The 22,937-nt window shown below is 48.3% G+C and overlaps 8 protein-coding genes across 8 annotated transcripts; 4 read left to right on the top strand and 4 right to left on the bottom strand.

Annotated features, from left to right (window-relative positions):
• Window positions 1-768: 768 nt before the first annotated feature.
• On the bottom strand, window positions 769-2,016 carry N7509_004419 (intradiol ring-cleavage dioxygenase; the record flags this gene model as incomplete). Its single annotated transcript, XM_056629056.1, has 2 exons — window positions 769-1,700; window positions 1,761-2,016. The coding sequence occupies 2 exons, from the start codon at window positions 2,014-2,016 to the stop codon at window positions 769-771; spliced, it is 1,188 nt and encodes a 395-aa protein (XP_056491790.1).
• A 2,246-nt stretch (window positions 2,017-4,262) lies between these two features.
• N7509_004420 (EthD domain-containing protein) lies at window positions 4,263-4,746 on the top strand (the record flags this gene model as incomplete). The annotated part of the gene is made up of 2 exons (XM_056629057.1): window positions 4,263-4,421; window positions 4,483-4,746. The coding sequence occupies 2 exons, from the start codon at window positions 4,263-4,265 to the stop codon at window positions 4,744-4,746; spliced, it is 423 nt and encodes a 140-aa protein (XP_056491791.1).
• Window positions 4,747-6,520: 1,774 nt separating this feature from the next.
• Window positions 6,521-8,507, bottom strand: N7509_004421 (uncharacterized protein; the record flags this gene model as incomplete). Its single annotated transcript, XM_056629058.1, has 6 exons — window positions 6,521-7,177; window positions 7,228-7,474; window positions 7,525-7,986; window positions 8,056-8,109; window positions 8,160-8,276; window positions 8,347-8,507. 6 exons carry the CDS (start codon window positions 8,505-8,507, stop codon window positions 6,521-6,523), a joined length of 1,698 nt encoding a protein of 565 aa, XP_056491792.1.
• Window positions 8,508-9,753: 1,246 nt separating this feature from the next.
• N7509_004422 (uncharacterized protein) lies at window positions 9,754-10,553 on the top strand (the record flags this gene model as incomplete). Its single annotated transcript, XM_056629059.1, has 2 exons — window positions 9,754-10,377; window positions 10,452-10,553. The coding sequence occupies 2 exons, from the start codon at window positions 9,754-9,756 to the stop codon at window positions 10,551-10,553; spliced, it is 726 nt and encodes a 241-aa protein (XP_056491793.1).
• A 320-nt stretch (window positions 10,554-10,873) lies between these two features.
• On the bottom strand, window positions 10,874-11,812 carry N7509_004423 (glycoside hydrolase family 131 protein; the record flags this gene model as incomplete). The annotated part of the gene is made up of 4 exons (XM_056629060.1): window positions 10,874-11,251; window positions 11,304-11,468; window positions 11,521-11,657; window positions 11,707-11,812. The coding sequence occupies 4 exons, from the start codon at window positions 11,810-11,812 to the stop codon at window positions 10,874-10,876; spliced, it is 786 nt and encodes a 261-aa protein (XP_056491794.1).
• Window positions 11,813-12,287: 475 nt separating this feature from the next.
• On the bottom strand, window positions 12,288-14,291 carry N7509_004424 (uncharacterized protein; the record flags this gene model as incomplete). Its single annotated transcript, XM_056629061.1, has 10 exons — window positions 12,288-12,374; window positions 12,425-12,540; window positions 12,605-12,632; window positions 12,701-12,898; window positions 12,959-13,173; window positions 13,232-13,356; window positions 13,406-13,424; window positions 13,476-13,822; window positions 13,884-13,956; window positions 14,105-14,291. 10 exons carry the CDS (start codon window positions 14,289-14,291, stop codon window positions 12,288-12,290), a joined length of 1,395 nt encoding a protein of 464 aa, XP_056491795.1.
• Window positions 14,292-17,072: 2,781 nt separating this feature from the next.
• On the top strand, window positions 17,073-18,929 carry N7509_004425 (fungal specific transcription factor domain-containing protein; the record flags this gene model as incomplete). Its single annotated transcript, XM_056629062.1, has 2 exons — window positions 17,073-17,885; window positions 17,943-18,929. 2 exons carry the CDS (start codon window positions 17,073-17,075, stop codon window positions 18,927-18,929), a joined length of 1,800 nt encoding a protein of 599 aa, XP_056491796.1.
• A 469-nt stretch (window positions 18,930-19,398) lies between these two features.
• On the top strand, window positions 19,399-21,261 carry N7509_004426 (uncharacterized protein; the record flags this gene model as incomplete). Its single annotated transcript, XM_056629063.1, has 3 exons — window positions 19,399-19,762; window positions 19,821-20,685; window positions 20,742-21,261. The coding sequence occupies 3 exons, from the start codon at window positions 19,399-19,401 to the stop codon at window positions 21,259-21,261; spliced, it is 1,749 nt and encodes a 582-aa protein (XP_056491797.1).
• Window positions 21,262-22,937: the final 1,676 nt, after the last annotated feature.

Consider the following 22,937-nt stretch of genomic DNA (forward strand, 5'->3'; position numbering starts at 1 on the left):
TGGAGATCGGGAGAAAAAGAGGCTGCTGCCATTCGACCCATTCGACCCACTCAGCCCCTTCCGGAGTTCTTGTCCACGCGATTCCCACGCGATGTCCGCGTTGTGAAGAAATCAAAGGGCCCGTGCCAAACACGTCGTAAGCTCGTTAGAGGCCCGTTTGTTTCTAGAATTTCTGAACCAAGGCTCTGAAACAGAAGCGAGGCGGTTAGCGTTTGAAGGCGAAGGAGTTGATGCCCTTGGTGGTCTAACGTGTTTCAACCTTGCTTCCTCGGCAGTGCGAGTGGGAATATGCTTGTAGCCTGAAGCACCCAAGTACGGAGTACCCTCCAGAATCGTAGATCTTGATCCCAACAATTATTCAAGGGGTGAACTGGAGGATACGAGTACTGATCTTTTAGACACGTTCCTATACCGTAATTTGTACTACTGTTTGTACAAACAATCGCATCATAGACGAAATTTGAACCCATTATTCGGTCACTTCAAGTTCATGATGTGGGCTCCTGCTTTGGCTCCATTGGTCAACCTTAAATTTGCGAACCCTCGAATTGAGATAGCTAAATAATGAGACCTAATAATTAAACTCGAGTCGACAGCACTAACCTAGGGAAGCAGAACACGGAGCAAGCAGGAAGCAGGATAAATACAAAGTCTATTCACATCTAGTTACTGGTAATAGTACAATGTACTCTTTACGAGTACATCGAGATAGCCATATCCCTTGCGCCGTATATACCAAGAGCTTCCAAGGTGATAACTCGAACTCATTTATGAGGAAGCAGACGCAGTGGCAGAGGATGATGGCATGCTAGACATCGATCCACTGGGAGCACCTCCACCACCGCTACCACCACCACCCACAAACCCGCTGTCCTCATTCTCGTGACCACCATTAGCATCGTAGTAGGCCGCAATGCTGTAGTACGAGTTATCGGTGTAATCGGCAGTCGAGTTGATACCGATCTGGATCCACGCGAAAAGACCATCGTCGAGGTTATCGCCTAGGTACATGTATTCAGGGAAAGGGTCGTAGGAAGCATCGGCCTGAAGGACACTCCACATATCATCGGCATTGGTGGTGACGGCCTGCTCGTTGGTAGTGTAGGGGTATGTCTCCTCGACAGCAGTGCGGAGGATCTCGTTCCAGAACAGTTGGCCGATGTGAGCGACGCTGCCGCTTCCCACCTCCAGAGTTTTGTTGGGGAACATGGTCGCATTCAGATGGGTGAGGAGGTGGGTGTGCGTGGCGCGGCCATCGTAGTGTCCTGGGAAGATGCTGTCGAAGTTCACCACACCCTCTTCATTGGTCTGCTGGATACCGCGCAGGTAGGTGCTGTTATAGCCATCGGCGGCATAGTTACCGCTAGTCGAGATACCGCTGTACACACCTGTGGCATTGGCTTGCCAGATATCGACCAGAGCGCCGGGGACCGGACGACAGGTGTTGATGTCGATGTATTGCACTTCCAGATGGACGTCGATTCCGTCAGAGTACTCTTCCTCCTTCACGTTTTCTCGGACGACTTCACCCCAGACGTAGTAGGGGCCATCGGTGACGGTGGGTGTCAGAATACACGAGGTGTTGGCGCCGAAGATGGATTCCTGGTTGATCAGGCCGTGCTGGTAGGCGTCGGTTCGGTTGTGGTCAATCGCCTCCCACTTCTCCAAGGCGGCTAGGTTGCGGCGATACTTCTGGGGTGCTGTGGGATGTTAGCGGCCTGATCCCGGAGTCGGATGGGGTGTTCATGAAGTGATCTTACTCGAGGTGATGCCGCGCTTTTGGCGCAACTTTTGAACGGTGTGTGAACGACGGGCAACGTTGCGCTTGGCCAGCTCACGCGCATGCAGGGTACTCTCGCAACCACCCAGCGATCGCTTTCCAGCGGCAGCCATCGCATCGCGAACATGGAGCTCGCGCTTCAGGACATGCGGGTCGTGCTTCTCGCCGGGGTGAGCGACAACAGGAGCGGCAAGGCAGGCAGCTGCAATAGCCAGGACTTTGGCTAATTGAACCATGATGGGATCGGATGGTTCAATGGGGTTTCAATTGAAGGTTTGGGCTGTGAGATATTCCTCATTCTCGAGGAGGGCCCGGTAGCCGGGATTTATACGGCGCGGCCATCACTTCGTGGGTTTGTTTGACGCGTCATTTTGAAGACTAGAGCCGTCCGTCGAAGACGACATTTGATCTAGAATGCACTCGTTTGGCCGTAGTGAAACCGGTTAATGGCGAGTCCAGGGCGAATTCCTCACTCTGTAGACATTGATGTTCTTGGCGCCACGCGTTAAGGACATTTTGACACCAACTCGAATAGATGCGCCCCACTGCATTTTTACCCTTGAGGAATGATCGTCCCTGACTGACGAATCAATCAACCCTCATTTGCAAAGAAGCTGCTCCGCCACGGTCTTTGTCAGCGGGGAATTTGTTCCGGCGGGATTTGTATAGTATTGAAGAGGAGGGAGAAGGAGAAGGAGAGTGGTGCCTGACATGTTGAATGCGGGATGTTAACCGCGTCAGCAACGGTTGATATAAAGTACCCCCACCAGACCTGGGCCTAGATTATTATCAACTTGATAGTAATTGGTTAAGGATATACTAGGATAGTACTGACACGACAGATTATTTTGGACTAGCATAATAACGGAAAAACTTCGTCATCCCCTACAATCCAAAAGGGAGCTGTAGTCATGTGAAGTGTTAGTATATCCACTCTAAAAGAAATTCTGCTTTAAGCCTCCTTAGTTGAGGCGAGATTAAGGTAGAAGCGTCCTCCAGGTAGAGTCTTGAAGGGGTCTCAAATTCTGCATTGAGCGTCCGAGTCCTAAAAAGACACAAGGTGCTGTTTTAAGCGTCGGCCCGTGGTTATCAGATATCATTCGACCACTCGACGATTGTCCCCGGCTTTTTCACCTCCGAGTCCCCTACGTATTTGAACATTCCAAGATTCATGGCCCATTTTAACAACATGACTTCTTCTAAGGCGACCCCTTCACCCCGTTCCTTGATTATGAATAACCCAGGAGAAAACCGATGGATCGCCGATCTGCCCTCAGAGCTGATACATATTATCCTTTCATACCTCTCGCAACTATCCCAGGTATCCCTAGTCATTAGCTGCAAGAACATCTATCGGCGATATAAATACATACTGAAGGCACCCGCTTTCCAATATCCATATTCGGATGGACCTGACTATGGAAATTGCCAAACTCGACTGGACCTTTTGACCAAATTCGAGAAACAACCCATTGGAAAGCTTGCTATGGCTGTCTGATGCATCACCCACCCAAAGAGTTCAGAAGTCCAAGCTTCCCGGGCGAAGAAATAGGAAACGGCATGTCGCCCGGTCTAATCATACTCTGCCCTTGTCTTTGATTCCGACCCAAGGAATTGTCTAAAGTCTTCGACGTTCTTGAAAGATCTCCTAGCACAAGCTGCTTGGAACCTAGTATCAAAAAGCACATACGGGATTGGCATAAATGCGAGTTTTCGGGCACTGGGATAGCATATAAGCCATCGATATCCGTGTCTATCGACGTGCGGGGTCTAGCCATATTTAATTTTGACTACTCATTCGTCACTGCGAAACCGTTTGACGTCAAGGAACCTGCCTGAAGAATCATGCTCTGTCCGCACTTGGACGCTCATTTCGAAATAAAGAGCGATAAATGTCACCCCGATGAGTACATGCATTTTAGCAGGTGTCGAATTCATCCTTGTGTCAAGCAAACTATGCTGGAGAACTGCGTGGAGTACAGAATCCAGTTCACCAGAGAATTTCGCGATTCAACTGATGTGGGTGATATTCTGTGGGTCGACTCGAGCCGGTATTGGTGACCATGGATTGACACGCGGATTGATCCACGATTTACATTTTCTGAATTAAATACATGCTATGATTTCAGGATGTGGAGCGTCAACCACTTCCTAGAATATATAGAAAATTAAGGTAGAAGAAAAGGTACAAACTTAGCAAGTGACGGTGCCTGGGGTACTTAAGGACTACTACTAGTCATTCAGCTTGTAGATAACTGCTATGTTCAATTCTATACGAGAAGAATGTAACGCTGGCCCCCAAATCGAACCAAAACGGTCGTGACGCTCATAACAGGGGGGCCTAAATCTGTAAATCAGTGACCCCAAATATCGCGCTGACGTCAGATCAACCCTCAATTCCCAAGCCACCCAAACTTGATATTTAAAACAATTCCGGCCTGTTCCATCCAGAAAGACCCTTTTGTAACACATAAACACCAAGATGTCTGCAACTACTGGAGCCCCGCCTGTTAAATTCACAATCACTCACCACCGTCTACCACATCATACCCATGAGGCATTCATCGATTGGATAGTCAAGGAGCATTTACCTCTCGCAATTCCAGTCTTTGAGAAATATGGGGTCATAGATTATTCTCTTGTGTGTAGATTCCTCTGCATCCCTGCGAAGTCATCTAGCGATAACTAAATACGATATCTAGTTCGTTACGCCACCACCTCTAAATGATGGCTTGAAACAAGAAATCGGAGGTCTTAGGCCAACCTGGGATTTTGCCGAATGCGACTGTTTTATTGAATATACACTACCTGATGTCGAAACCATCAAGAATATCATGTCCGATCCAGAATGGCAGATTGCGGTTAAAGACCAGGATCAATGGGTTGATGTCCCGAGGGCCTTCGTTTCTCTGGGCTACTCTACTACATACTTGCAGCATGGAAAACCCGTGAATATACTATCATAATAGTAATGATTAAGGTCTGCGAAGAAACGATTTGACGGATTGCTCATGCTTTGTCCCAATGAAATACACCGCAAACAAGGCATTGAGTTTTAAAGCCTCGATACTATCTCTAAATATCATATTTTTTTATTCCATCGATGAATCGAGATCGGTCGCAATTATAAAGGCATTATTTCACCTTCAGTAGGACATTCGTTATTAGAAAGTCGACTAATGAAAGCCGAAAACAAGGCTCTCTCTTGATTGGGTTGAAGGTCGGCGTTTCCATGGACATATTACGACATGTATCGTTGCTAACACGCTAAAATCTGTAACTCGAAGCTTGAAAGGCAGTGATCCTTGACATTGATACTGATTGCTGCCTAATTGTCTGTGTGGTGAAGTACCCTTGGAATGGTGAGACACTTCACTCCTCCGCTTCATTGTCTCTGGCAGTTTAGCTGCAAACCCAGGAAAATTCTGCGACGGATGAGACGATCACTAAAATGAAAAATAAATCATTCCGACTCCTGGGACTTGTTTTTCTCGACATTTTAGTGCCACGTCCATCTGTACTACTAGACAGCCCGCCGGAATTCGTGGAATTAAAATCTTGACCGTTAATCAGATGGTATTTGGCCAAAAAAGGCACTCCAGAGTGGTACAGCTTTACCATGTCGTTAATACTAGCCAGTGGCATCTCATCTTTCACTTTGCGGGCCCTTGGCAGCTGGATCTGGTGGCACTCCCGGATCGTGTCCAGGACGGATGGGAGCTCAAATGCATCACGAGACTACTTCCCATAATAAGCGAAATCTCTCCTTTGTCGGTACTCTGTACATCATTGGGTGGCTAGTTGGATTGAGAACCTCGAGATCGGCATTTTGACACTACTACTACGGCCTGGGGATACCCAGGGCTGCTAGACCTGGAGGGCTACTATATATAATGCTCGTAACACCAACAATTTCGAGAATCTCTTCGGGTTTTCTGAATACTAGGTACTAGCACTAGTACTACCTGTATGATCGGGTTATCGACCTTGGAATTTTGCAGCATTAACGCAATACAGCTACCTTAAATCTTGGAAATATTGAGCAAACATTGAAAATGTTCTCTAAAGTCTCTCTTATCACAAGTCTTGGTATTTTTGCCAGTAGTAGCTTGGCAATCCCATTCTTCCCATTCGGAGATCATTCAATGGTAAGTAGCGGCAAATTAGGATGAAAAGTAACCATCGAGTGCTAATTGATAAAAAGATTCAATACTGTAATGGCCATTACCCTTCGAACTGCCATTATCAAAGAATACACGAAAAACAATGCACCAAGTTAACCCACCCGTGAGTTGATTTGACGCTTGGAGAAGACTTCATATTTGACACGGGCTAACATTGAAGGATTTAGTGGCGATGTTGGCTGGGTCGCTGCTTGGGACAGTTGCAGGATATATAGGTGAGTAGCTGTCCGTGCCCAGGTGGTTAATTCGAAAGTTATCTTTCCTTACATTAGATTAGCAACGACAAATGCACGGGTGATTCCAAGTCGAATCTAGATGTCTTTCCGATGGTATTCGACTCTCCATTCAATGGAAAAGCTATATATTGCGACTAGATGACGATCCGAGAGCTGGTGATGACTTGAAGTTATGGAGATAGAAAAGCTTGAGAAATTGAATAATATATTTGGCCTCATTTCCTAGTATGTTGACGCCACCCCCATTTAGAAAAATTGTAGATAGAGATTACGACTAAATCGTCCCATCAAGCTGTAATAGAGCTTATTACTTCAGTCTATTATACTTCCGCCTCCTCCGGCTTCTGATCCACCTCGGAAATGGCCCCCTCCAAACTGGTACTGTCCTCTAAGTGTTCTGGGTCAAACATGGACTCCCTCATGAATGGGCTGCGACGTCTGATTTCAGGTCCCTTGAGAACTAGGACTACAGGAACGACCGAGAGAGCCACGCCGACAAAGCCCAATAGCGAGCCTGCCCATCCATAACCGAGGGTCTCGAAAAGCTGATAGGAGGCGAGTGGAAGGAAGGCACCAAAGGTATTGCGACCCAATGAGGCGGCCGACAATGCTGATGCCGCGTATTTCTCATACGCATCAGTGAGATAGTTGACCACGGCCATATATATCGAATAAATTCCCACCCCGGTGCAGCCAATACCCAGAGTGGGAACAATCCAGTGAATTGAGCCGTTGCCCACGCTGCCCCAGCCGTACCAAAATAGTCCCCCTGCGAAGAGAAGACTTCCTGGAATCGACGTGTACAGACGAGCCTCTGGAATCGGCCTACCAGGATTGTCGCGGTTGCGTTTCGCAGAGCTGAGATAGATCCAATCTTGAAGGGGATTTATCACGGTACCGATCACGGCCCCCACGGAAATCGCAAGTTGAACGAGACCGGTAGTAAACGTGCCCCATCCATAATTGTGACTGAATGTCTGACTCACGCTAGAGAAGAAAGGAACAGAATTCCCCATGCGAAGCTGACCCATAGTGTGAAAAATATAACAACAGGCTCGGTTAAAAGCATTCGCGTGGGTCGTTCAAACGAAACTTGCACTAGCTTTAACAAACTAGTCGTATTAAGTTCAGATTCTGAGTAGATTGGTCGGCCAGTCTCCCAGCGAAGCTTCTTGGCGCGTTTTCGTAGGATGACATCAGCTCGGGTTTCGCGGAGGATAAGGTAAAAGACCGGGATCAACGCTGCATTGTAGATAATTTGAATATAGAATATCCTGCTTATGGTCAGCGGAATCTAATTATAGAATCCTTTGGTTCCCCTTACCATCTCCAGGGATCATTCTTATGGATCTGTTGGATAGCCGAACCGACAAATGGCCCGAGAGCGATTCCAACCACACTCGTGAAGCCGAACAATGACATTGGCAAACTCCGGGCCCTGTCGCCATACCAAACATCGCTGATACTCCCACCCACGATATTAATCGACACAGAAGATGCCCCACCCCCGAAAAAGCGGGTGACAACAAGCGTCGCAAAATTCTGCGCAAATGCCGATGGGAATAGCGAGACCACTAGCAGAAAGTAGGATACAAAGTACCCCGGCATGCGCCCAGATGACTCTGTGAGCGGGACGAAGATCAGAGGCCAAAACGCTGCCCCCATATTCCAAGATGTAGTAGCCCAGGCCAAATTAGGGAAGGGCTCATTCTGTACATGAAATCGCTCTGCCATGTAGTTGTTTCCGGCGCCATATGACCCAGCTGGTAGACCTGTCAAAATGGAGCTAGGAGCGGTCAGTCAAAGGGACAATTGCATCTGTGGACCTCTCTCCAGTTGAGATAAATTTACGTACATGAAACAGATTGTGATGGTTAGCACCCATTTGTATGTCTTGCTCCAATTGAAACTGCGATTGTCAGTTTCTACTAAAATGAGGTGGTAACCCAAAGAACTGACGGATTGTCGGGGTCATTGGGACCATCCCATGTATGGATCTCGACATGTTCCTTGTCTCGCAGGGGATGCTGCCCGACATGCCCAATATGCGAATCCCGATGGAAGAAGGAGTGAACTCTGCCAAGAAAAAAACTTTATGTTAGAGCCTGGTCTTCCAATCTGAACCTTTCGTGCCAATATGCCATACCTAGAAAAGAAGGAGTCTTTGAATGAATTATGATGAAGCGTGCTCGTAGTAGAAGATCTATGTAGAACTTGACCAGTAGATCCAACACGAGAATGGCGGATTCTCTGCGCTGGCACCTGGGGAGGCACTTGAGGCGGCAATTGGGAATCTGATTCATCCATCGTATCGAGACCGCACTAGTGCAATGGTATAATGCAACTAGTCTGCACCCCGGGAAACGACAGGTCATATTCAAAAAAGTCCTGAAATTGGCTGACTTAACGAGCATACCGTTTGTCCCTGTCTAAGCGTCATGGCTGGGGTGTGGATCCCTCTGGGTCTGGGATGAGCGTTGGCGGTTCAATGATGGAGACAGGAAAAGGAATCCCCGTTTGTTCCATCATCCATCATCCATCATCTTCAAATCCATTATGCCAATCCCAGATGCAATGGAAAGATTGAGCGGTGTGCATTCAAGTCCCTTTTGAAATAAGTTCATGCCGCCCATGTCGTTTGACTCACTATACTAGGTCTAGATCACTGCTTTTCAGCCACCCCTTTCAATGATAGGTAGATGGGAAGATGCTTACTGGGATTCCGCCCGGCTAAAACTAAATTTATCCCTGGCTGCGATTTAGTCTGGGGATTGGTAGTTTCCCCCCTTGGCGTTCACCGCCGGATTTATCTTTTCATACATACGCGAGGTCTGTTACCCCATCTTTTGTTGGATTGCGGTGGGGCGATCGCCCGCAACGCGCGATAAGACAATTAATTAGTTAGCACGAGTACAGTATGATTGTTCCTGCTTGGACAGTTGTCACACCATTGCATCTTCGGCATCGAGCCGAGTGTGGTCTGACCATTGCCCCAAATTATCTCGTAAAAATTAATCATCACCGGCATGCCGATAACTCTGGTGGAGCTCCAAAGCTCCAGTTCTACGTCAACGAGTGGACCGACGGCTTGATAAGTAGTCATGACATCATGGTCCGATGTCATCCGAACTGGCCAAACAAAGTCAATCCCCCCTACATTCCACGCACTTCTTCGAAAGTTGAAAATGGAAATGGAAATGGAAATGGGGGGCTTCCCACGAATCGAAGTTAATGCAGGTGAGGGGCAATACGACAGGCCTAGCTCGGCCCCAAGCGCAGCAGGTTCTACAGTGGAGAGCGTATCACAATGAAGCATGGCAACCAGGATCTGTCACTTATGCCGTCATGGTCAGCCAAGGGTTTGGAGGGGCAGAGGAGGGGGAGAACAAGGCATAGATAACCGACGAACCTTGGGAGCTTCACCGAGCTTTGTTGTAAACTAGTATTTATTCCCCTCAACCACCCCCCTCTACGGCCTAAACTCTCGCAGAATCAACCCGCCCCTCCAACTCAATTCTTCTCTTTTCTATACTACAACCCTCCACCAACCAAAATGCCTATTCCAGTTCCCAAGCCCGACAGTCTCAAGGACCTTCTTAGCCTCAAGGGCAAGGTCGTCGTTGTGACCGGTGCTTCCGGCCCTCGCGGCATGGGTATCGAGGCCGCCCGCGGCTGCGCCGAGATGGGCGCCGATCTGGCCATCACCTACTCCTCACGACCCGAAGGCGGCGAAAAGAACGCAAAGGACCTGTCCGAGCAGTATGGTGTCAAGGTCAAGGCCTACAAGTGTGATGTCGGTAACTGGGAGAGCGTGGATGGCTTCGTCAAGTCGGTCATTAAGGACTTCGGCAAGATCGATGCCTTCATCGCCAATGCTGGCCGCACCGCCAACTCCGGTGTCCTCGATGGCTCCGTCAGTGACTGGGAGGAGGTCATCCAGACCGACCTGAACGGCACTTTCCACTGCGCCAAGGCTGTCGGCGCTCACTTCAAGGAGCGCGGCACTGGCTCCTTCGTCATCACCTCTTCCATGTCCGGTCACATCGCCAACTTCCCTCAGGAGCAAACCTCCTACAACGTCGCCAAGGCTGGCTGCATTCACATGGCTCGCTCCCTTGCCAACGAGTGGCGTGACTTCGCTCGCGTTAACAGCATCTCCCGGGATACATTGACACCGGTCTGTCCGACTTCGTGGACCAGAAGATCCAGGACCTGTGGAACTCCATGATCCCCATGGGTCGCAACGGTCAGGCTAAGGAGCTTAAGGGTGCCTATGTTTACCTCGTCAGTGATGCTAGCACCTACATGACCGGTAACGATCTGATCATTGACGGAGGATACACCGTCCGGTAAATAATTCATGTACATAATAAAAAAGAAAAACCTGTCTTTGCCGGGTCGAAGCAGGTTCTTCGAACCCAACTGGGTTTCGGTCGCAGAATGATATCATACTGAATTAGCTTATCTTGTTTGTTTCCCCGAAGATGCCCCGCAGTGCTAAAACCCGATCGTCACATCGGGTTGCCGCTCAGCGTGACTGGGATTAGCTCGGCAAGCCGAGCCTGTAGACAATTTTGATCATATAGGAACGTGTTTACATAGAGTAGGGTTAGACTAAGCTAATCATATCCTATACAGGGGTGTTGTCGCTATGGATGTCGATGATCGACACTCTACTCTGCCAGCGGACCCGCAACGCTTGTGGAAATCGGAGCCTTCTCCACAAAGATTCCAGACCAGAACCAATCCTCTGCAGCTTTGTCAGTGCCGCCGTTATCAAGTCGCAATTGTCCAATATGGAAGTCGGCCGAATTGGTCGAAGTGGAAGCGCTGACTCCCTTTACGACCTGTGTGAGCGCATCGGTCCCGTTGGAGGCCCACAGGCCGACCGTCTGCGCGTCGAAATCAATGTCGTAGGCGAAGTTGTACCAATGGCCGGCCTGCAGCTCAGTTGACCAGTGTGTTTCGCTGCTCACACACCAGCGAAGGGTGTTGTCCTTTGCGGCCGAGTCGCCGCTGAGTAAACCGTATTTGAGTTCTGTGAAATGGCTCTATGGAGGTGATTAATGTGCGCCCTTTTAATCCTCTGCGATTGTTACCCACCTCGAAAAATGCGATCTGATGTTCGAATTTCGGGTTCGGGGCGTTTGTTTCGTTCGTGGAGAGTGAGAAATGATAGAATAAATGACCACTGCCGAGATCCTCTTGTGTTTGAGGAATCAGCTCGCTACGCATCATGGTTTGGCCGTTCCAGGACGATGTTCCATCCTACCGAAGTTAGTATATTGCTTTTGTCCAATGGATTTTTTAAGGATCGTACAATTGTGATTCGGATCCCCTGCTCGTCACTTTTATCTGCCGGGTTCTTGAATCCTTCTGACAGGCCAAGATAATCGCTGGTCTCTCCATCGCCGTGAATGTACCACTGAAAATCGCCGATTTGGTTGGACCAAGACCCTGCTTAGTTAGAATAGGATTTTCCAACTCGATATGTGAGCTTGCTTACATTCATCAAATTCTTTGACTGTGGACGACGAATTGAAGAAGCCACTCCACAACACCTCCCCACACTCTGCCGCAATGGGCATGACAGCCCAAAGAAAGTACTTCATGTTGACGAGTGAGTTTCCAAAGAGTGACCGATGAGAGATGAAGTGCAATTAACTACCCTTTCCTTTCAACCCGGCCTTATATCTCTCTTCCTTCGAGCGGGACTCTGAATATGAAACGGGGAGCTTTCTGACAGCAGACCGTAGTGGAGTCCTTGGCGCATCGCGAAACAATTTGACGTCTTATATTGCTTCATAAAATACTTATTGTGGACGAGCTTAATTACTTCCCCCTGTGTGATCGCCGGCCAGTCTTCCCAAAGGAGCACGGGCCGAGAAAGTCTCACGTCTACGACTCTGAAACATTTGGCCTGTTGAAACATCGCCAAGAAAATGTCAAATAAATAATCCCGGCGGACCGACGTGAATGGAGGTAAAATTGAATTCGAAAATTAAAGCACGCCTTGTCAGCTATTTTTTGAAACCTGAATTGAAGATAGCCAAATACAACCCCATCAGAAGTCTAACTGGGAAAGAATCAACTACTAGAATCTGCGCATGAGAAACTGGCATTGCCGGAATCTGCATTAATAGCTTTTCCAGATACCCAGAGACCCATTCCACACTGGATTTACGTTAGTTTAGTATTGCAGGATTTTCACATTGGGTACTTACGAGACAACCGCCGATCGCGATAATCACCAAATTGAGACAAGTTAGGCACATTTTCTTCCAATTTTCGCCATACCGACCGAAATTGAGGAATAGCCAGAATATGCCACTCAGACCATCTGGAACTATGTTAGTTGAGATGAAACCCCCGAGTATCATTTTGATAGCCGTGGCGCGACTCACAAGTAAACCAGCTCGCGAAAAGCGCCGTCTGGGGAGGCGGAAGCCAGTTAGTATTGGCAAGTAATTTCTTTTGCTGATTATTCAAACGACACTTACTATGAGACTGAGAAGATCGTTGAAAACGGGTATAGCCTCCGCAATGATCCATGCGATGATCCACAGTACGAGACTGATTCCCACCCATGCTCCAATTGACCGAAAGCTTCGCTTCTGCATATGATTTGTTCCTCGGAAGACGCGAACGTAAAGATACTTGGCTGCAACATGGCCATTGATTACACCAGCGATGACGATCTGGCGAGTTTGTCAGTAGTATGAACAGGACGAATATAATTGCTTCGGTGTCACACTTACAGTCGGGATGGCGATTCCATAGGCGATTTTGGCAGTGATGGGACTAGTAGAGCTGAGAGCAGGAGATTTCACATCCTTCCCGCCATAGATGTAAATCACAATGGCAGCTACTGTGTACATGGTCGTGTCGGTTCCCTGGAGTAAATACAATGTCTTGGGGTAGTCGGTCGGGATTTGCATCTCTGAGATGAAGCCGAAGAAAGCCACATGGCCAGCTAGTTGCGCTCCTTTAGTATGATTTATGGGATGGGAATTAGGGAAGGTAAATCATACCATATGCGAATACAATATTCGTCACTGCGAGGAATCCAGTCGCAACATCGATCTTGGTAGTGGCGTCAATCTTTCCATCCCCAGGGCGTTGGATAGCGATAGCGATCATTGTTATGAGAACAGCACTGTCAAGGAGGTCAGCTTGCGAAGTAATTTCGACTCTCTTGATCTTACGACATGATACTTGCGAACGCTACGAAGTTGTTAGACTCTGATTTTGAGTAATTCTTTAGGGGTCACTGACACGCAAATGAGAACCACGAGACCTTGCGCAGTGTTCTTGGGACGGCAAAAATAAAGGAAATTATCATGCCGACCACACCAAACACAATTGAACAAGTACCATGTCCCGTGAGAGTATTCATCATTACCGTAAATGTTAGAATATGACTTCCCATGATGAAAACAAGGAACAGCAGTTGCGCAGTGCCGAGGAATTCACGGCCGAATCGTGGGAGACCGATTTTTCCGAAAAGGATCTCTCCGGCATCCCCCATAGAGTGTACTTGTGGGTAGTGGAGCTTGAATTGACCCAAGGTGTATCCTGTGTATGTGGCCAATAGACCTAATCCCACGATCAAAATGATCGCGCTAGCGTTGTGTGAGGAAGCGTCTAGAATAGTTGCATCATAGTAGACCGGTGTTCACTCACGGAGCAAGACCTAGTGTAGCGACTGCTGAAGGAAAGGAAAGAATTCCTAGAGAAATGGTTTCTGCGATCATAACTGTTGAAGGGCTTTTGTGTTAGAAAAGAAAGAGGGCTGCGAAGAAAGGACCGCGACTCAAAGGTTGGGCCTCGGCCGGATTCGAGATACGTACTCATTCCACATTGCCTGCATCGAGAATTCCATTAGAAATATTGGGACAATTTACGAGGCTGAAATACGAACCACCAGTGTAGAGTGCGATATCTGACTTCTGCGTACTCCTCATCTCCGAAAGGATTGTCAGATTCTGCGGGCGCTCGCTCGATGTGCTGTTTTTCGGCGGCACTGAGACCATCGTCATATTTAGTAGTTGAGTGATCGCTTTGGATCGGAGCGCGATATGTCTCAGACATTTTCGTGGATTGCTTGTAGAGTATATCGAGCCTCTAAACTTATAGATACAAAATGGCGAGGGGTGATAGTTGAGAGGCGACACGGTGATGTGAAGGGAAGAAGAGGAAAAGGGGAACTGTCACTGGTAAAAGCTCAGACTCCTGAACCCCAGTCATCATTCAACAATGCAGTCACGAATAATCCTGCTAGTGGCACTTTTGCTCAAAGCAGATACGAATCTTGTCTCCACCCACCGATGTCACGTTGCGGGGAATCCCATAATCAAGCATGATGGTGGGCCCAACCACAATAGAGCTACTTCTTGAAACAGTGGAAATAGAAGCTGCCCCTAGTCATAAAAACGACCCTTATGACGCTAGGGGCGCCATGGCTGAGGGTACGGAGTACTTGGGCTGATCTCAACCCAAGGCTTGAGTGCGCCATCCGAACTCCCGAAGTGATTGTCATTGGCCCTTGAAAACACAAGGGTCGGAAATCCGGTTCTCCGATAACACAAGGCGTCCAGTTCTGAGCCCAAACAAGTCGAGAAAAATAAAGGCACTACGCATTCTAGAACTTGTTGAAGGAGGTATGCGGTCGCAAAGGAAGAACAATCAGAAATATCACTTTGAGCTGGCTATGACCTTGCAACATATTCCAATATGTTTGGCCCCCGAGTACCAAGATTCAAAGGCAGGCCATGGTTGCGTCGCTAGTCGCCACTAGAGTGATGTTCCATTGGAAAAAAGGAAGAGATCAAGGAGGGGAAGGGTACTTGGTTACTTCGGCTGGGGGCGGATGTTTTGGGCTTCTCCACAATCTCCGCGGACCAAAAATCTGGGGAAATGTGGAGATGGGCTTCTCTCTGTCAGTACTTGGTTCTCACTTTCCGTTTTTTTTTTCTGCTCACTTGAGTACCATTTCTGCTTAGAAGGTTGATCTGAGAATCTTATTTAAGTTGCTCTTTCAGCACTGCTTACGTGAAAGCTAGTGTCTGACCGCAGTATCTCAGTTAAATTTGGGGACATACTAGATTAAAATTGATATAGAGTGTATAGATTCGGTATAAAGGTATCTACTATAACAGAATAATAATGAAAGATACTAGTAGTACGATAGGCTAACTAAGTAGTAAGCCTACCTCTTATATCTTAACACTCTCTTATAGGCTAAGACACTAATAATAATAAAAGCTATAAAAAGCTGAATATGTAATAAAGGTGACGGTAACACTGCCGCCTCGAGAAGCGATCGGCTCCCGGAACCCAACCTGAGCTAGTCCCCCCCGCCGCCCTGAGCTGCTCCCTGAGCGACCATGAGCAACCCTAAGCGACCCTGAGCGACCCTGAGTACTCCCGGTGTACTCCCGGAGCCTTCCCAGAGCTGCTCCCTGAGCACCCTGATCCTTCACCCTGGATGCTCCGGCTGCCCCACAACACGCTTCATTTTGGTTTTACATCCTCCGATGATAAGTGCTTTGCTACCTACGGTCGCTCCTAGGAGCCTAAGTAAATATATGACCTAATTGTGTACGGTAGATGTTCTCTAGCGCTTGCTTACTCGACTTTATCTCTTATTGACCATAATCCTCTATATCGTAGCAGAAACAAATTCCTACAATACACTCTCTGAAAAGTTTTTTCAACATAGATATGTATACGTTTCTTGGCGGAGTGTTAAAGCAGGGAATTTAGTTACTGTCTTTGGCTCTCTCCTATAGATTGGCTCAGCCCCAGGAAGCAGTGTAACGGGCCCGGGTCCGATCTGATATCACGGGTTGGCACGTGACCTTTTCCCGGGTAAACAAGACGAACAGCACACATATAACTTCCTTTCCTTAAGATTGTTGTAAACAGCAGGCAGGCCTAGCCCCAATTGAACCGTTATCGCTACAGCCCTTCACATGGGTGGCTCACTCGGCGGTGTGGCTCACTCGGTAGTGAATTACATTAGGAATCAGGCCGAAATCGGGCAGATAGCATAACCGAAACGAGGTCAATAGCCTCAGGATTCAATCGCCAGAGTAGGATAATTGCCTAGACCTAAGGCTCACCAATTTTTGACACGAATCCCGTGACACAAACCTAATAGGAGGATAGTTCAGATGATTCTAATCAAATTTTCAAAAAGCCCGATCGAAAAATATGGAGGGGTGACCTAGTTAGGGGGGGGGACGGGTCCGAATATATTTAGGCAGAGCAGACTATCTTCTGATGTCGCACCATCAGAAACGATTGATTCGCTTGGAGAAGAGAACTTCCAGTAGCAACTTCTCGGCTATAACAGCGCTGAAAAGTCTTTAAGATCGGGACAGGAGCAGATGAAGAGCGGGACGCGGGGGACCTCCGAGAGACCAGGACCGAGACAGAGCCACGTGATTTGGCGCCCCACACACGGTACACGGTACACGATACACCGCATTCTTTGGCTCGCTGTCTTGCTCCAAGATCATCTTCCTTGTTGCTACTGTATTTTATGTGATCATGTCTACCGTGAAACTGGCACAAGCCTGCGCCTATTGCAACAGAAAGAAGGTCTGGTCATACGACTTCCTAGTCCAGCTCAATCCGACGCCTTTTAACAAAGACTCTAGATTAAATGCGGCTTCTCCTCCGGCGAGAGCTCTTGTCAGACGTGCAAAAGCCAAGGGATTGAGTGTATGTGCGTTATTCTCATGCCCTGCTTGATCGCTACACTCGTGACTGATGTGCCGTAGCCGTCGGACACGCAAAAGACCCAGGAGACCCACTGGTCAACCCTTACCAGACGGCCCAGAACCTGGGCGGCCGGGAGAGCGATCAATGTTGGCCTCTGAGAGCTTGCAATCTATATCATGCCCAGGGGCATCCCGTCATGCTTCTCTGAACGCCCGGCCACCTCAATACACCAGTGTCGCGGATTCGCAGCACGACTCGCCAATTGGGCATCAGGATATGTCTGAGTACCACCTGGAAGCTCAGAGTTTGGGGTCTACTAATTACGCTGAAACGCCACACCCAGTCCAGGCCAGTGACAAACCACACGAAGGATCTACCACATACATAGGTCGGTCACATTATCTGAGCCAAGATACACCCATCGACGAAACTTCCTCTCGAGCATATCCGCCTTATCAGCCAGAAGACTCATCTGGAATAGGTGATTCGGTCTTAACCATGTTCAACGCATTTGATTTACCTGTAAAGTCCATCCGACAGGCTCTTATTGACAGTTTTATGCGGTTCTGCTATCCCTGGACGCCAATTCTTACTCACGGAGAGTTATATTTCTCTTCCGAGGACAACTCGTCACTTCTTCTTAGTCAATCCTTGTTTTTGGCTGCGAGCAGGGCTTCGTCATCTCCGGGGATTCTCGCATTTGCAACTCCAGCGCAGTTCTACCAGAGAGCAAAAGCTCTTTTCTTCATGAATCATGAGACCAACCCGCTTACTGTCATTAAGGCAACAATCATGTTACAATGGTATACCCCTGATGGGCCAGAGCACGTTTCATATGATGCAGGAGAGTTCTGGCTCAAGATAGGAGTGGGAATTGCACATCAAGTTGGCCTTCATAGAGATCCTGGGGAGGGAAATAATGCTTCCGTGAGACGCCGGGTCTGGTGGAGCCTAATGGTAGGCAAATTCGAATTTGACACCCAATGAGCAGACACTGATAGTAATTACAATAAGGTCAGAGACGCGCTCATGTCAGTGGCTCATGGCCGCCCGCGGGCTATAAACCCCGAAGACGTCAACGTTCGCCCTTTGCTAAAATCCGACTTTGAAGACTCTTTAGCAGATGGCGCTGAGCTGTTCATACACTACGCAAGCATTTGCTGTATATTGGGAGATTTAACAGAATCTTGTTCTCGCAGCACCTTATCGCAAGCGAAAAAGGACCACTTCCGGAGTCTCCTCTTCCGCTGGCCCAGAACATTGCCTCCTAATCTTCAGATCTCGTATCAGAAGCCTGACACGGACGACTACTTACTTTCGGCCTACAACCTGAATACACGCCAACTCCATATCCCGTATTTTATAGGTTTGGCCATCGTCGGTCGCCCGAGCACCAAGGGCACCATATCAGCACAATCTATACTCGCCGCATCCTTCGTCGCTGGAATTTTTGATGAACTCCTTGCGCGCGATGATATCGGCCACCTTGCCCCCATCTATAATCGCTACTGTGTTGCTGCGAGTTTTTTCCTCATATCTTTACGACCTTTCCCAGAGCTATGGGAAGCCTGCCAAACCGATCTCCGGATCCTCCGGCTGAGTCTCATAGAACTCAGCAAACGATGGAAATCAGCTATTGGAGGGTCTAAGGCACTCGAGTCCATTCTGACCTCGCAAAAACACAATGCAGTATCCTTCGCCGTAGAGACATCGTGGCTCACCCCGGATCAACAATTCTATTTTGATGGCTACTCGCTCGAATTATGCCATATGTGGAAGCCATACTCGCGATTTTGCGACAAGGTAGCCCTTGTGCAGGGAGCCAGCCTACCATTGGCGCCTTACTCTGTTAACCAGGACCTACTGATTCCTCCACACTTCAATCTTGCAGAAGACGATAGCACTGTTCCATTTACACACCCCGCGGAAACGGGCTTACCGGACCTGTTGTCGTCAGATTTCTTATGCGAAGGCCTAGAGAGTTGGCTCCGAGGGGGATAAATGGCCCCTTTTTCGTTATCTGTGTGATTTAATTCGTTTCTTTGCTTGAGAAGCTAGTAGGAAGTGTATGTTATGATCAAATGTTGGCAATGCTGCATGTTCCGGAGATCATCACCATTGCTAGCAATTTTCGTCATATAGTTACCAGACTTTCGCTGACCCTAGGCTTTGACACATCGATTCCGTGACAAACCTTGGTTATTTTCCGACTGGAGTGGTCTCGGAGTTTTGAGGAAGTTGAACTTACCCGAATGCCGCGGAGATTGCGGGGCCCCTGTGCGGTTCCACTGTAGTCATTTCTCCGGAGCCAAAACACCGAGCAAACGCCGCATGACGAGCTCCTGCGGTGGTCAGAATGATGAACAGTCTTTTCGATTCGCAAAGAAAGATTGAGAGATACAAAAAACGAGGGTCTTCCTTTCTCTAACCATTTTCCAACGAATGAATTTTGCTGCTTGACATATCAACCATGAGTACTACATCCCGCTTGTCAGCACTAGAGGTCAACGAAGATCGCACTCGATTTGTTCCCCCTCACGTCGGCCGCTATGTCCTACCCAATAGCCCGCTATTCGCAAAGCTTCTCAGACACGCCCGTCGCAACCGTCTAGCCATCCGAGACAATGTTCTCAAACTCGAAAAATCCTACGGAGATCTTTTAGTAGACGTATTATCTTATCGAGGGTTTTTGGAATCATCTCTAGGCAGCACCGTCCTAGAGCGCCTTGATAGGGAAGAGGAGGTGTACATAGGTGTGCTGGCCGCAGGTGGCTATGAATTTGCCGTCGCTATCCTCGCAGTGCACAGCCTCGGGGCAGCAGCAGTGCCGATGAGTACGTTGAAGAGCTTGAACTGAAAATCCGAAGCGGATGTCTTCTAACTGTGATACAGCACCCAAAAACCCCGTTGAAGAAGCAGCCTACTTTGTCCAGAAAGCTCGACAGGTCGCTATAATTCATTCGTCCGCCGCAGGAAAGCTCGCCCACTCAGTGAAGGACTATGTCAACCACCAAGGCGTAAATATCCAGTGTTTCGAGGTTCTACCTCATCTTTCAAAGGAAGCTTACATCTCTCCCTATGATCTGACTATATCCTCTACTAAAACTCTCGACGGCAATTCTCCTGGGGTCGTCATCTTTACATCCGGTACAACGGGAAAGTCAAAGGGCGCGGTCATGCGTCGCTCTTATACCTATGAGACTGCTACCGCCATTGGTGACGGCTATGACATCGTTCCTTCCGATGTTATTCTGCACGTTTCCCCCGTACATCATACAACAGGCCTTGGGACATCCTTCTTTCCTTTTTTGAATTATGGCGCATGCATCGAGTTTCAGACTGACAGTTTCGACCCGGCCTGGGCTTGGAACCGATGGAAACAGGGTGGAATTACCGTTTTCTCAGGGGTGCCCACTATATACATGAGGATGAAATGGTACTTTGAGAACCATATCGCCTCTCTTCCTGCAATCGAGAAGCAAGAGTATGTCACTGGAGCCAATCAAATCCGGGCATTACTCTGTGGATCTAGCGCGCTAGTTGACTCTGTTCAGAACTTCTGGACAAGTTTGCGGGAGCGACCAATTCTGGCTCGATATGGTGCGTCAGAGTTCCCTGGTTGTATTAAAATCGGCGCCGAGCTTGATCCCCATCTGCCAGTGGGGTCGGTCGGCACAGCTATCCCAGGTGTGGACCTAAAGCTCAGCGAGGGGGACCATGGTGAGCTTCTTGTGAAAACCCCCTGGATGTTTTCCAAGTAAGTATCTACTACATATTCCTCATGTCTTCACAAGCCTAATATTGCGTTGTTAGATACCTTTACGATCACGAGGCCACACGCGCAGCTCATGATTCCGATGGGTATTTTAAGACTGGGGATATAGCTCGACGCGAGGGACGCTACTATTTTATTGTGGGCCGGGCGAGTGTTGATATTATCAAGTCTGGTGGCTATAAAATTTCAGCTCTTGAGGTCGAGCGTGAGATCTTGGAGTTGTCTTATATAGCGGAAGCTACAGTTGTCGGGGTGGAAGATGAGGAATTTGGTCAGAGAGTTGCTGCCGCTATTCTTCTGGATCCACACCAAGCTAGATCTGGGGGCTTGGGGGCAACACTCACCATTGACCAGCTCAGAGCAGACCTAAGGAAAAAGCTTCCGGGATACAAGCTGCCGACCTTGCTGCGGGTGGTCGATAGTGAGCTTCCCAAGGGACCCACAGGCAAGATTCAAAAGAAGATACTGGGACCAAAGCTTTTCCCGGTACCGGGCTGGATGGAGGTCCCAGAGGTTCAACTAAGTGGGCGGGGTCAGAAGGAGAGAGCGAAGTTGTAATTTCTAGGTTGAGCCCCCCCCTCATCAATACGCGTATTGGCTTGCCAAGTCTGCATTGTTGTTTCTATTCTACTAGACAAATAGCTACTTGTGAGGCTTTTTTTTTGCAATAGGATCAGCTAAGCGTCCGTCCGTGGGCGTTGTTTGATTAATAATCCCTCCCGCGAGTCATCTGTGCGTGGTTTAGGAAGCACGGAAACACCTTCAGTCGCCCCTTGTTCACAGGCAGTGGTCGAGCTTATATTCTCCAAGACAAGTTCGTTTCGTTTGGGGCTCCATAATCTGCTAGTAATGGTAGGGCTGTTCACGATAAATTATCGTCGTATTTTTGCCACATAGTTATCGTTATCGTATCGTCGGATTTTTCACGATAATTATCTATCGTATCGTCGGCCTCGGGGAGCACCTAACGATACGATAAACGATAATTATCGCCAAGATCGTTATCGTATCGCATTATCGTTTCATCGTGAGCACCCCCTAAGTAATGGCATATCAGAAAAGCTAAACTCCGGAATAGATGGGTTTTGTTCAATTTGCTCACGGCGTTGGGCTGCCGAAACCCCGAAACCATTTATAGAGAACGTACGCTGCAGGACGCAGCAAACCTAGGCTGACTCAACCTCGCAGTAGAGCTTGAGAGGAGACAATGCTCCATATCTCCGGGCCTATCAATAGCTCTTGGGTGACTTCATCCATGTCGCTATTACTCTACGGATCCCCGAAAACCGGTAATCGGCATTTTGCCGTCACGTAATAACGCCGAGCCGTGTCTCAAACAACACTTTTATATCATTACTGAGGTGGATTTTCCGAAACAGCATCATCTCATATACAGTTTTGCATGGTGCTTGTTTGCTTCCATAGCACCCCCAGTCTTCTAACTATGGATAGAACATGCAACGATCCCATTCTGCCCCTAAAGAAAAAGAGGGAAATGTGGCTTGTGCCAACTGTCGAGCGAGAAAGGTCCGGTGCAATGTGGAATGCGGTTTTCCTTGTCATAACTGTGAAACCGACAAGACCGCGTGTTACATTGTGCGACGGAAGCGCCGAATACCTAGGGCCGATGGAGGGTGAGTCATGTATTCCCGGAATCCTGAATCTTTGGTTGACCTGACTTGTGATCAAGATCAAACGCAAGCTGTTATGAAGCTAAGCGCAAAAGGTCTCGCGTGACAACATCTACTTCGCCATACTCTAGAGCGTCTCCATGTCAATCTAAATCCCCTAGAGATCATGAAGAATCGGCGCGACACGCAAGAGCCCCAGCAACACCTCGTTCTTTGTCATCTGAAAATCATACGACCTCTTTTGATCAGACAATAGCTGCGTGGGTCCTATCCTGTCCGGTGTCTCTCACTGTTGAATTACGCGATTCTTTTCAAGATATTATCACTCGTCTCAAAGTAGTTGAGCAAGCGCAGAGGCTGAGACGACCATCGCAAGATAGGATATTGCAAGACTGCTTAAGGCACATCCAGAGTATCACAGGTGACCGTTGGGTGGAAGCTATTAGAACACCTTCGTCTATTTCTGGTCTCGACTGCGACCCTTTCACAAGAGAAGAGACCAATGCCGGCTTTCCTCCTAGTGATTGGCCTGGGGATATCCAAACTTTGTTGAGGACGTGCAAAGACCTTATTACAGTGTCATGCCGGCTCTCTAGCACTATA

This window comes from Penicillium cosmopolitanum (genome assembly GCF_028827165.1).
Source record: "Penicillium cosmopolitanum strain IBT 29677 chromosome Unknown utg000005l:1.0-4006212.0:1.0-4009387.0, whole genome shotgun sequence".
NCBI lineage: Eukaryota > Fungi > Ascomycota > Eurotiomycetes > Eurotiales > Aspergillaceae > Penicillium > Penicillium cosmopolitanum.